This window comes from Acinonyx jubatus, chromosome D1, assembly GCF_027475565.1.
Source record: "Acinonyx jubatus isolate Ajub_Pintada_27869175 chromosome D1, VMU_Ajub_asm_v1.0, whole genome shotgun sequence".
NCBI lineage: Eukaryota > Metazoa > Chordata > Mammalia > Carnivora > Felidae > Acinonyx > Acinonyx jubatus.
Window position 1 is genome coordinate 43,244,337 of NC_069390.1, and position 14,587 is coordinate 43,258,923.

At 41.8% G+C, this 14,587-nt stretch overlaps 1 protein-coding gene across 3 annotated transcripts in view; it reads right to left on the reverse strand.

Moving 5' to 3' along the window:
* INSC (INSC spindle orientation adaptor protein) overlaps nt 1–14,587 on the reverse strand; it is a 128,660-nt gene that overhangs the window by 47,513 nt on the left and 66,560 nt on the right. For all 3 annotated transcript variants that reach the window (XM_053203453.1, XM_015086329.3, XM_015086330.3), the window contains exon 6: nt 2,401–2,514. In XM_053203453.1, coding sequence (XP_053059428.1) covers nt 2,401–2,514 — 114 coding nt within the window. The remainder of the gene's footprint in view (nt 1–2,400; nt 2,515–14,587) is intronic.

Below are 14,587 nucleotides of genomic sequence, written 5' to 3' on the forward strand. Positions count from 1 at the left end.
GGACCCAAGAACAGCACTCGTCTTAGAGTAGAGCTGGGAATCACCTGAGCTAGCAGAATTGCACTGTTGGCTAGAGCTTGTTTAATTTTATAGAAAGCTATGGGCTCAAAGCCAATGCGTATAATGGTATCTATTATTCAGACAGACTTGGGATAAGCTGTCATAAAGCTGAGGAGGCTACTTGTGGGATGTAGGCTAGTGATGGGGGAAATAATAGAAGAGCAGGATAATTGTGACATAGCACAAGGGAGTTTGCTCTGCTCTGCACTCAAGAAGGGATGGGGCTTACTACTACCATCACAGGGAGGGCTGGGCTTGTTCTTTGGTCTTCAAAGGAACTTAAGAGGCTGAGAAGGCAGACCTCAGACAGATGAAGGGCCCAAAGACAGACCACACTGGGCCCTGAGGAGGTAGGTGGGGCAGGCCACTTCGAGGCCCAGATTTGCCCCAAATTTGTCACAGTGTTGGGCACACTACCTGAGCATCAACAGTGAGGATGCTGTGTAGAGTGCACCAGGGGCTCCCAGCTCCTGTGTCACTGTCAGGACTAGAAACTCAGACATGGTGACTCCACTGGAGGAACCAGTCTCACCCTCTTCCAGGCTGGGAAGATGGGAGTCATCACTGAATCTTCTCTTTGCTTCAGCCTTCTGTCTACTCTCTCCCAAGGACTCGAGACACAAGAAGATTGAGATGAAGATTCTGGAGGCAGAACATCTAGTTAAAATCCCAGCTCTGCACTTAATGTGCATGACCTCGGACAAGTTATTTACCTTCTCTCTGATCCTCTGTTCCCTCATCTCAAAAATGGGAATTATAATTACACATCATCAGATCACTGAGAGGATCAGATGGGATAATGAATGAAGAGCTTAGCACAATGCTTGGAGAGAAGGAAGGATGCAGAAAATAACAAAGGTTGTAGAAGGCAGAGAGAAGGGCAGAGGAAGGAACAGGAGGAGGAGAAGGAGAAAGAGGAGGAGGGTTGCTAAGAGGCAGTTCAGAATAGTAAGCAAGAGCATAGCCTTTGCTGCCAAGCAGGCAGTTTCAAATTCCAGTTCCCTCACTTACTAGCCGTGTGACTTTTAAAGCTCCCTAGCGATTCTAACATGCATCAGGATTGAGAACTTCTGAGTCACTCTTTGGCCCAAGAATCTAAAGGGCCAGGATGAAACCAGAAGTCACCACTGTGGGCTTTGGGACCATGAGCTCTGAAGTAAATAAACTTGGGCTCTAATTCTGACTCCACTCTTGATCAGTTGTGTGAACTTGAGTAAGTCCCTTAAACCATTTCCTCAGTTATGGATGAGAACAACTTGATACCAACTTCCTAGGATGGTTTTGTGATTTAAAGCAAATAATGTCTGAACAGCATTAAGCACAGTGGACGGCAAGACAGCAACGCTCAAATGTTACCTGTTGTGGTTATATGCGACTTACTGTTCCCCTAAGCAGGGTTGACAAGCATTTACCCTCCTCTTCCAGATTTCTTTTTTTTTCTTTTTTTTTTTCAATATATGAAGTTTATTGTCAAATTGTTTTCCATACTCCTCTTCCAGATTTCTTTAAGGGCTTAGGTGAGTGATTCTGAGAGTGGCCATGCCTCATGACTACCTGTAGCGCTCGTTAAAATGTGGATTCTCAGGTCTCATCCCAGGACTTCAGTAAATTTAAGTGGGGGCAAAAGGATCTGTGTTTTCCAAAATCCCCTGAGGGATTGTGAGACAGAGGCAAGACTGGGGACCACTGAACCACAGCATCTTCCTGTGGCTGGCATCATACATCTCCTGAAAGACATAACTTTGTGTCCAATTAGATCACTAGTTTTATCTCCATGGTAATGTCATTTCTCAAGTTAAAAAAAAAATGAGCAAAAATGAAATAGAAGACCCTGGTGAGAGCCTAGGATCATCAATTGCCTGTATTTACCTAAGTGTCTGCACACCAAGCATAGGGGCAAATTACCCACGAAGCTGGTGAATTAGAACTCCCATTGTAATTGATGAAAACCACTGTTACCCTCAATTTTGTCTTCTCATGTGGTACTGCAGTGGCTGCAGGTATTTGGGGGATTCATCAAGAACCTGAGTTGGGGGATATGTTTTGTTTGGGTTTGGTGAGATATGTAGAGATGAGAAAGGAGGGTTGATATACCTAACAGATACCACATTAAGAGGACTATAGGGATGAGACCCTGGGGGCACTGCTTTCTTCTCAAGAGGGAGCTGAAATCAGAGGGTCTAACCACTATTAAAGATGGAGACACCAAGGCCTGAAGAGGGGATGTGACTCTTTCAAGATCATACAGCCAACAACTTCTGGAGCCAGCTATTCCCACCAAACTAGCTCCCTCCCACTCTCCCCAAGCCTGTCACTTTTGCCTCTAACCGTGAAGCTCACCTTGGCGATGATGCGGCACAAGGGAGCCCCCTCCTGGGTCAGGCTGAACAGGTTCCCTGTGGTGGATTCCGTGGTGTAGATATTGTCTGAGGCATTGATTTTTCTCACCAGTGCCTAAGAAGATAGCAAAGTCTGATGGTTACTCACTTCATCTATCCTCCACTAATCTTCCTTAATGGAATACCAATGGATCCATGCTCCTAAAAGCCCCCTAGAAATTATAATCCTGCCCCATTCACAGTCCCAGGATGGGGGTGGTGAGGTTCTAGCTTTGGGAAAGACATGAGCCTGTATGAGGTCTGAACTACATTTCAGAAATACGGGATAATTTCAAACCCCTGGGGCATCGACAACAAATGTGCCCCGTTCCAATCGACAGAAAATCAGCTCTCAGTACTGATGGTCTCAACAAGTACTGCTTTGTTGTTCTCCTGGCTTCGAATGAAGACAGAATCCAGAAGTTAAATTCAACCCTAAAGTTGAAAACCAAGGGGTTGCTACCGCTATGGCCAAAGAATTGGTTTGTTTGGGATGACTGATAGCCAACGGGTGGGTATCCAGCTGGGTAATGGGTTCAGGGGTTGAGTCAAGAGAAGTAGCCTCCAACAAAACAAAACAAAACAAAACAAAACAAAACAAAACAAAACAAAACAAAACAAAACAAAAAAGAGAGAAGTAGTCTACAGTAGCTTACTCCTTGGGAGGACATTTGCATTGTATAGCCAGGCCAAAATAGCAATACTGGGATTCCTGTCTAAGAGTGGGTAACTCGGGAATGTCACACCGCTCCAAGCTGAGGGAACTAAGGTTTGTGGTAAGAAGGCTAGAAGTGACTGGACCTAGGACCCAGGGAGGACCAGGAAGAAAAGCAAATGGAAAATTCATCAACAAATGAGACATAAAGATTAGTTTAGCTTATTTCTGGGAAAAAGCTTTTTCACGTATCTTGAAACTACTTCATAATCAGCCATTTGCTTTGAAGCATATGATTCATTGATTATAAATGATTCCTACCTGCTAATTAATTCTAGTTGCTGGAGTTTCTCCTGGGAGATGTGGAGACAGTGATTCGGAAGACTTGCCCCGGGAGTGCTTCATGCAAGAAAGTCACACCTCCAGAGCTGGGGGCTCTGAGCAGTTGCTATGTTATTTTAAAATATCAAAATGGATTTGTTTTTTAATTAAACCCACCGTTACGGGGAAAAAAAAACACTTAAAAGGAAATAGACTTGAGTTCTAGTGCCAGATTGCCTTTTTTTAACATGTTACGTTGATGAGGAAGTGTGCCTGAGGTTGAAAGCAGGGACTCTGGACTCAAACTGCCCTGGGTGCAAATCCTGGTTCTGCCATGGTGTCCGGGTGCCCCAGAGCAAGGAATTTAGCCCTTCTGTGATTCAGTTTTCATCTGTGTAAAACAGGGTGGAATTTACAGCGTCTATCTCTTAAGGTGGCTATACCCATTTATTAAGGTAGCCAACATACAGGGGTTCCTGGGTGGCTCAGTCGGTTGAGTGTCGGACTTCAGCTCGGGTCAGGATCTCACAGTTCATGAGTTCAAGCCCAGCATTAGGCTCTGTGCTGACGGCTCAGAGCCTAGAGACTGCTTCAGATTCTATATCTCCCTCTCTTCTCTGCCCCTCCCCTGTTCATGTTCTGTCTCTGTCTCTCAAAAATAAATAAACATTAAAAAAAATTTTTTTTAATAAAAGAAAAGGTAGCCAATATATAAATAAAGGACTTCTAAAGGTACTCGGCACATGGAAGCAAAATAAAATTGTCAGCGGTTACCATTTTGTGATCTTGGGCAGTAGAGAAAAAAAAAACCCTAGGCCTCAGTTTCCCCATTTGTAAAATGATTAAAATTAAGTGTGTTTAAGGCTCAAGGTAAATGACTCTCTTTTTCTCTTTATTCAAACTCATAAAATACTTCACACATACAATAAACTAATTCTCTACAGAGAGCAGTCTAAGATTAAGTGCGTATTTAATCAAGCAACATTAAATGTAAAAATTATTCCCTAAGGTTTAATAGATGCCTCTTATAAGATATTCAACAAAAGGTAAAATTAATAACCAAGATTTGTTACTGCAAGTCTCTGTAATGAACGTCCTTCTTAGAATCCTCCCCCATCATACCGTAAGCACTTACGTAAGTCATATTAATGCTCACATGAAAACACCGATTTCATATACTGGGGGTTTGTACCTAAATCATAATTACTCAGTGTTCCTGATTAGTGTTTGCACTTCAAGCAAATTAGCATGACGTTAAACAATTCAACCCAATGTCTTTTGCAATCATCTGCTAACACTAGACCATTTACGCCTGAGAATAATTTCTTGCTAATGTCTCTACGCACATATACCGTAATTATGCCTCAGATTATCTCAGTGAATCAGCTCTCTGACAATGAAAAGTTGTAATCATCCTTTTCACAAAGATAAATTTGGAAAAATTTGAGATCAAAGGCCCCACTGAAATCGTCACAGTATGTCAGAGCTGAAGGACCCTCAGCAAGTCTTGTCCAACCCTCACTTCACTTGAGGAAACAGAGACATGAGAAATCTGACCAAGGTCAAGCATGTGATATGTGGTGGAGTTAGTTGGACCTGAAATCCTGTGAATCTGACTTCCTGTTTTCCAAGTTCAGTGAATCCATCTCCTTCAAAGTCGGCAGGACCTCACCTGGACCAGCAAAGATAGAAGTCTCAAAACAAAGAGAATATTTGGCCTCATTAGCAACTCTCACCAGACTGGAGAGTGGTTCTCCATCCTGGGTCCCGTTAGCATCTGCAGCTCTCCACCCTGGGGGAGCCAGAGCTCCTGCTGCAGGGGGCAGAGCTGACTGAGAGACCCAGCTGCTGTCCCTCTGGATCCAGCCTCCTGTCCTTGTTGAGGCCATACCTCCCTGAGCTACTCCCAGCTGTGACAGAGCAGAGCAGGGGCACTACTGCAGCCCGTGGCCATTAGAGGGGACTCCTTTGGCCCGAAAGTTCCACGTCTCTTCCTATTCGAGTCTTCCTTCCACCTTTTATTTCTCTGTTCAGACCTGCAACATGGTTTTCCATGCCTGCCCCACTTCCTCCCTTTCATCCTTCACAGGCATCTATCATATCCTATCTTGGTGTCAGCTTCAAACTAACACAGTCTCTAAAATCAAGATTTTTTTTCAGGCAATCAAGGAGAAACTGAAGACGTGTCAAAAGTACGCTTCACCCTGTATCATAAGAAGAGTGGCAGAAAAGAGACAAAATAATGGAGCAAAGATTGATGAGACTGAATGACAGAAATAGTTTTTTAAAGACAGACTAGGCAGAGAAGAAAAAAAAAACACCACACACACACACACACACACACACACACACACACACACACAAAACCCCTGAATCTTGAAGACCAGGAAAAAGGGATAAAGAAGGGTTAAGGAAATGTACACAATCTAGCTTCTCTAAATAAGGAATTCAAAAAGGAAAAAGTATTTTTGTTTCTCAGGCAGCGACTGCAGACCCGTGAAATTGATCAGGAGAGATAAACTCTCATACATCAGCCTGGAATAAGTTCCTCAGAGGGAGCCAGGAAAATACAGTGAAGCCTCTGTGTAAAGCTTCAGATAGAGAATCCATAGTTGGACATAGTTAGGGCAGCCCAGCCATGCAAAGAAATGACATAAATGTGGGCTGATGTGACAGGGTGTGGCAGATTAAACATGGCCACAAATTCTTTGCTACTCCTCCCATAGAGACGTGAGCTCCAATTCCCTCCTGCCACCACCACCTTTTAAACCTGGGCTGGCCTCAATGACTTGCTTGACAAATAAAAGCCAGCACTTGGTGGAAGTAATGTTTCAGGACGTCCAAGGCTAGGTCATGGGAAACCTTGAAGCTACCACCCAGGATTCTTGTAACATTCTTTTCAGAGTCCTGAGTTACCATGTAAGAAGTTTTGTAACTCTGAGACTGTCATGCTGGAGAAACCATGTGTAGGATCCCTGATCAATAATCTCAGTAGACACCAGCTTTCCAGCCATCCCCTCCAAGGCACTCTACATGTCATGAAGAAGCTTTCTAAGACTCTCCAAACCATCTGCCAGCTGAACAACACCAAATGACCTCTGTTGATGCCATATGGAACAGAAGGATCACTCATCCAGGCTCTGCCCACATTCTTGGCCCTTCAGATTATAAGATATAATAAAAATGGTTATTATTTGGGTTGTTATACTTGTTATACGCTAACAGAGTTCTGGAAAACAGGAAAGGACTACAGAGAACAGCATGAAATATCTAAAGGATTGCTAGATAAATTTCTAGGTGAAAGGTTTTGAAAATGCAAATCTAGCATTGCCTATGTCCTAAAAGAATGTATTGGAGAAATGCATGAATCAGGCCCCTGAGGAAAGGCACAGAAAGACCGGACATACTAAAGAGGAGATAGACAAAGCTATAACTGAATACAGGCTTGGATTGGCTATTGTTCTGATAGGAAAATATCTCCTAGGTAGGAATATACATTGTGGGGAGGCAAATGTGGATAAGATCTTTTAGAATTGGAGGTTTGGGGCAAATATAGACCTTAATTGATTTAATTTCTCTCAATAAGGGAAATGCCAAATCTAGAAGAGTTTTCTTGAAAAACAAAAGAATGGGCCAGAAAGGAAAGAAAGTCAAAGTGATAAAGTTGCTCAAACCCAGCAACTAGTGCTCATGCTAGGAGTTAGATAAGGAAAGATACCAACATGGGAAGCAGGGCAAACAGTCAGAAATTCAGCTGAGTCTCCCTGAAAGGAGTAGGAGATAAATGAAAGGAAAGAGAATATTGGAGGCATAGTTCATTAATGCAAAAAAAAGATGTAGCAGAAAGAAATGCTACTCGAGGTCAACCTACTCAAAAGGTATGGAAAGACTGTGTTCTGAGGAGCACACATCACAGGGACTGGTCCTCTCGAAGCCTATAAGGATCCAGTCTTTAGGAGCATCCTTAGAAGACAGGGGTCTTACGACCTAAGCAATTCTCCATCAAGAGGCAGGGACAACAGCCAACATGATATAGAAGTAGAGTGTCTGTGCATTCTAGGGCAGTGTTTATTTTCTTATTTATCCCTAAAGGAATTTTGAAAAATCTATGACCCCTCACACATTTTCAATTTGACAGGGACAATTTTTCATCATAAGTTTCAAGAACAAAGTTGGAAAGGGTGTAATTTCCAGCAGATTGTAGATAATGACATAAAATAAAAGCATTGCATCTTTTAGACATATTCAACAAAACTTAAATACAACGTAACTTGATACCAACATCATCATCCACTTAAAAATGTATGAATAATCTCTTCCTTCAACATTGTGAACATTTCACATCTTTTCTTTTCATCCTTAAATGTATGTTCCCATTCCAACCACCCCCCCTCAGAATTTCATCTTCTTGTAACACATTTGAGTTTCAAAGTGTTTTATTGATTACCCTTGTCATATTTATCACTGAAATTTGAAAAGTCATTTTAATGGGGCACCTGTGTGGCTCATTCGGTTAAGCGTCCGACTTCGGCTCAGGTCATGATCTCACAGTTCGTGGGTTTGAGCCCCATGTTGGGCTCTGTGCTGACAGCTCAGAGCCTGGAGCCTGATTCAGATTCTGTGTCTCCCTCTCTGTCTGCCCCTCCCGTGCTGACGCTCTGTCTCTCTAAATAAATAAATAAATAAACAAACATTGAAATGTCATTTTACTTCCTGTGACTATAAGGTCCTAAGTGTTTAAAAATACTCTCTTCTGGGTTGAGTTACTGTTACAATTAGTATCAGTACAATTGGTCAACACAACATAGATTACTAATTTTGATAACTAACTATACATAATAAAGATGAAAATTTTATTGTAAACATAGGTCTTAATGAGATAAATGAGGCTTTGTATCCTTTTTAGGCTTTCTCATTAACTCATGTAGACATTATTGAATATTGACCTAATGCATGTTTTTATTTAATTTATTTTGTGTGGTTTATTTAAGATTATTTATTTATTTTGAGAGAGAGAGAGTGAGGGTGAGCAGGGGAAGGGCAGAGAGAGGGGGAGAGAATCCCAAGCAGGGTCCTCGCTGTCAGCATGGAGCCCAGTGCTTTCAGAGTTCAAACTCATGAACCGTGAGACAATGACCTGAGCGGAATTCAGGAGCCAGACGCTTAACTAAGACACCCAGGTGCTCCAATGCATATTTTTAGATGTAAACCTGAAAAATTTTGTTCCATAAATCCATAGAGACAAATGGGAGGAGTTTTTATAGCCATGCTGCTTCACCTTTTGAGTACACTCTGAATTGTGCAATCACATGGTGATCCATCATCAAACACTATCTTTTTAATTTTTTTTAATGTTTATTTCTTTTTGAGAGAGACAGAGACAGAATGCAAGTGGGTGAGGAACAGAGAGAGAGGGAGACACAGAATCCGAAGCAGGCTCCAGGCTGTCAGCACTGAGCCCAACATGGGGCTCAAACCCACAAATCGATGAGATCATGACCGGAGCTGAAGTCGGACATTCAACCAACTGAGCCACCCAGGCACCCCATCAGACACTATTTTTAATGATCTTCCAGCTGATAAATCCTGTCAATTGGTAGAAGAAAAGAAATGGAAACCACTTGACTTGCAAAAGCAATTGCTACCCAATCATTAGAGTCGCCCATTCACTATCTCAATTTCTGGGAAGAATTCCAAAAGTACTTTATCAAGACTTATCAAATAATTAATTATACCCATTGCTCTTTTACTTGGAATACCTTTGGTTATCCAAATTATGCAGACGGGATTAGGAAAATCAAAATATTATTAATTTCTTTGCCAATACAATTTTTAATAAAATATTTGTGTGTGTTTCAAATATGTTTTATCAAAACCTTGAATCTACAGTTTTGCTTGTTGAATTTATGGAAAACACCCACCCTAAAACCTAATTGGCAAAGACAGTTCTTTCAGCCAAGCCAATCAGTCAAGACAACTTTTCTCAATACAGAACTGACTTCATTTTTATTTTTTATTTAAAAACAAAAATTTTAACGTTTATTCATTTTTTGAGAGACAGAGCGTGAGTGGAGGAGGGCAAGAGAGAGAGGGAGACACAGAATCTCAAGCAAGCTCCAGGCTCTGAAATGACAGCACAGAGCCCAATGCGGGGCTCGAACGCCCGGACCGCCGTGAGATCATGACCTGAACTGAAGTCGGACACCCAACCGACTGAGCCACTCAGGTGCCTCCTAACTTCATTTTTGATTATGAAATGCTTTGATATGTGTTTCAAGAAATGCCCCAAAATGCACTGACAAATAATTATACAAATCACTCTCTAAGGGAAAATGTTAAAACTGTCAATATTAAAATAATAGAGAGCTAAAATAAAATTTGATTTATTAGTATATGTTTACTAAACTTTTAATAATACAAAGTAACAGGCAGATAACATTGCAAATTTATTATAAATCTAGGAATGTGAAAAAAGGCATTGTATTCTTTCAGTAAATAGGTGGATATATGTATTGAAATTTGGTGTTCATTGTAAGGAGTAATTCAAATTTGAGAATAAAAATATCAGAAATCATTTATTTTTAGTAGCTCTCACGATCAGACTTCCCTACATATTTAAAGAAGGAAAAAGGTATTTACTGCTTAAATCTAATTAGTCCAGCTGCTAGCAATTAATTTTATATTTTGCTAACAAGAAGTAGAAATTAGTATAAATATTTCATAAAATGTGTTGACAAAATAGGCTTGAACTGCTTTCTTAAATAATGTACTCCGAATCTGAAGAAAAAAAAATCATGTAAAACTTGGATCTGTGGATTTTATACAATAGATCTTGCAAAATGTTGTCATTCTCAAAAGTATTCCAGCTACATTTAAAAGAATCATTATCGGGGTGCCCAGGTGGTTCAACAGGTGAAGCATCTGACTTCGACTCAGGTCATGATCTCACAGTTCGGGAGTTCAAGGTCCACGTCAGGCTCTGTGCTAGCAGCTCAGAGCCTGGAGCATGCTTTGGATTCCGTATCTCCCTCTCTCTTCCCCTCCCCAACTCGTGCTCTGTCTCTCTCTCTCAAACATGAATAAACATTAAAAAAAAAAAAGAATCATTATCATTAACCTTTAGAATCTTCGGGTCTTCAAAGATGTTTTTCTCTGCAATGAATGACATAACCTAGGTTTGAGTGTGAGATATAGTTGAAGGGAATTGCTTGCATTTAAATATGTGCCCCAAAAGCCATTTTGAGTGTTTGATTTGTCTTACCAGTTCTCTCTTTACTTTGTCAAAGGAAAATGTCCCTCAAGAGCCATGCACAATTTGGAAGTAAATAGAGATGGAAGAAATATGATAAATTTAAATCTTTCAAAAACACCCCTCCAACACACACATATAAGCACACACAGGTACACACACACGCACACACACTCACACACACACTACCATTCTACTATATATCCCCACAGTGGGAACACACAATTTCTGGGGTGTCAGGGTGGCCCAGTTGGTTAAGCATCTGACTCTTGGTTTTGGCTCAGGTCATGATTTTGCTGTTTGTGGGACTGAGCCCCACATCGGGCTGTGCACTGACAGTGCGGAGCCTGCTTAGGATTCTCTCTCTTTCCCGCTCTCTCTGCCCCACCCTTGCTCGCTCTCTCTCTCTCTCTCTTCTCAAAATAAATATATGAACTTTAAAATAACACACACACACACACACACACACACACACACACACACACACAATTTCTAATGCCTTTCTCAACAGAAATATGTAAGAAAAATCACAGAAATAATTCACAGAGGTCTATGGGTCTGTGGTTCAGGGATGAAGGTTTCTTCTTTGGTCTCCCCAATCCTCCAAAGTTTTACACAGCAGGGCAATGCACTATAAGATTTGGGATGGGGGCTGGGGGAATATGGCCTTCTTTTGGAAAGTAATAGAAGGGATGTTAGAAACTGTGTATTATTGAGAGAATAATTTTTAGGAAAGAAATAAAAATTGGAGATCTAGAAATTGATTCCGTTAAAAGTATATGTGTTTGCATTTCTCCTAGAAAATCTTTGGGAACCTGGAGAATACAGTGTCTTTAAAATGCTTTGAAGACATGTAGCCAAAGTCACTTCAAGCAGCCCAAATCAGTGTAGCCTGGGGTGGCAAAAACGGTGTTTAGGGGGGGCGGCTAGAAATTAAGAAATGTTGAAAATGCTGAATGGGAAAGTGTGCAAACCAAGCAAGTCGTTGGAAAAGGATTATAAATGCCTGACTTTGCAGGAAGAAGTAAATGTATCAAATGCCCTCCTATGAAAAAGGAGACATTTTTCTCCCATATGTGGTAAACATCATGCCACAGTTAACCTATGGTAGAGGACTTCCCCCAGTGAATATATGATCACAAAGCCTTGTGGACGATGGACAACTGAATTAAACGGACATCCTACCCATGGATGCCGTCAAGATGGTGTCTGTTCCCCACCCTCTTCCGTTCAACTGCAGATAAGTTAAGGCCTTCAGCAACCCTAAGACAGAGTCCCAGCATGAAATGTTGCCTGGAATTCCTGCCTAACGGATTGAGGATTGGCCTGTTTTCACTTTCTGTGAATGCAGGGGTAATGCTGTGATACTATTGTGTATCCAAGGTACTACCTCTTTCAAGTATGGTTGGGAAAGACCAGTACAAATTGAGAAGCCTAGAAGGAACCCCTCTCAAAGCTGGAGAGACAGCCTGGACTGTAGCTTCCCAAGGTAACATGACCACACGCACACTGGGATGAGACCCTTCTGACTAAGATGAGCAGAAGAAGAAAATTGAAGAGAATTCTATTAACCTAAGTATTTGGGACTTGGAATTTTTCCTACAGGAAAAGACTGGGGTTTTTTTTCTTTAATTTTATTTTCTCCCACAGAACTTAATAATGAAACAGGCTATTTCTCTAAATTTTGTACATCTTTATTTTTCTCATCTGGAAAGTACAGATGATCTTTATGTTGCCATTTAGGTGCACTGCAGCCTCTGGTTATCTATATTGGACAACATATATGCGAGAAACTGAAGAGTAGGAAATAGAACAGGAAAGCAAATTTTGAGCTTTAGTTATAAAACCTCCTTAGAGATAATTTATTAAATGTAATATCATGAGTCATTTCCAAGCCTTCTGGGAGCAGAGTCTAAACGTCCCACTGTGATTCCAGAAGGATCTGCGAAGAGGTAGGGGTTGTTATTTGCAGAATGACTTCATGACGGTGGGAAAGAACTTCCCCACTGGCAGCTGACCTCCTCTCCCAAGGGGCTCAGGCACACTCTTGCCTGACCACAGCCCCCAATAGATAAGGCCAATAGCACAGTAGGGCAAGAACTGTGACAGTACTTGGTCCCTACTCCTACTGTCCTCTGTGCAGGGATTTCAGTGACATGCCTCTGCTGGCTTCACTCCCTACCTCCCTGTGTCATCCTCCTGAGAGGGTAGGGATGAGTTCATGAGTTTGGAAGAAGGAACTGAGTATGCTAAGCTTAGCCCCTGTCTCTTTTCTCAGGTCTGAGCTCTGTCACAAGGTAGGTGCTTGTCCTTCAGGTGAGGCCTGAGGTTGACCAGCTGTGCCTAGGACAGGGAGGGGAAATTTAGCTGTGAGATAAAGTTTTAACTAGTTTGCTTAGCCACAGAGCCAAAGCTACATTCCCTAATCAGTTTTATTAGAATAAAGGTGCTATTTTAAACTAAAATCAAAAGTAATTGATGGAATGAAAAGATAAATGAATATAACATCTACCCACATGAAGCTGAGTCAAGGACTCAAAGGTACAGGTGAGAGCCAATTTATTCAATAGAGAGTCCCTTAGAAGTCATTTTAAAGTAAATCAATTTTTATAAGTTAAGTCTTCTCTTACCTCCCACATAGCTAATCCTTTATTCCCAGATAGATTAATCATCAATGTTCATTAATTTCCTATTGGTGGCTCCTGACATTTAAGCCTTAAATTTTTCCATACTCACCAAGTAGTTAAATTATCTTAACAAACAATTCGTTAGGTGACTGGGGGCGGGCTCTTTAGCAAAGCATGCTGTGAGCTCTTAAGGGAGGGCAAGTCTTTAGTGAATAGAGCAGTTGACTTAGTCAGAAGAGTGCCACCGATTACTCATGGGCTGTCTCATTTCACCCTCACAACAAGCCACTTAGAGGTGGGGAAATGAAGTAACTTGCCCAAGTTGTCATATCCAGTAAGTAGCACTGTCAGGGTCTGAACCTTGATATGCCTCCAAACCCCCCACTCAGTCCACTATCCCACAACACCTACATTCATAGAAATCCATACCCAAGATTGGAAGAAGTCTTGCAAACACTTGTCTACTGTTGATGTCCTCCAGGGCATGACTTGTCTTGTCTCAGGGATGGGGAGTTCCTAAGGTGGCCCCTTCCATTGCAGGGCAGAGTTATTATTCCCCAATTCCTTTTTACATAGAATGTCCTATAGATTTGGCCTGCTGGCCTAGGGTCCTTTTTCCTTTCAGGTCCCCAAAACACAGGACTATGGAGGGAGCAGAGTGCCCATCCTTAGATTAAACATCCTCCCCTCCTCCAACTATTTCCCACATATCTTGATCTTCAGCCTGGCCCCCATCCTTTTAGAAGTCTCCTCAGAGCCCAGTCATTGCCAGTGATACATCTGGGGTCTGGAATTGGACACAACATTCCAGGATGCAGGAGACCAGTGCAGAGTCGTGTGCTAGATTATCACTGCCCTCCTTGTAAGCATTGTTCTATCATGTATTATTTCTGTGTGTGATGGGGGTAGGGGTGGGGGCCAGGAAGAGCACTGTTCCTCTGCTCGAGAGCCTCCACAGTACAAACAATGCTTTTACCAAATTGCACTTCCTGAAACGCCAGCATCCCAGAGTAAGTGAACAAGTGCTTTAAGAATAAAAAAGATTTGGGGTGCCTGGGTGGCTCAGTCGGTTAAGCGTCCGACTTCGGCTCAGGTCATGATCTCACGGTTCATGGGGCTCTGTGCTGACAGCTCGGAGCCTGGAGCCTACTTCAGATTCTGTCTCCCTCTCTCTCTGCCCCTCCCCTGCTCGTGCTGTCTCTCTCTGTGTCTCAAAAATAAATAAATGGAAAAAAAATTTTTTTAAAGAATAAAAAGGATTTGTTGCATCCACATAAGTTTGGAATATACTGCTTCA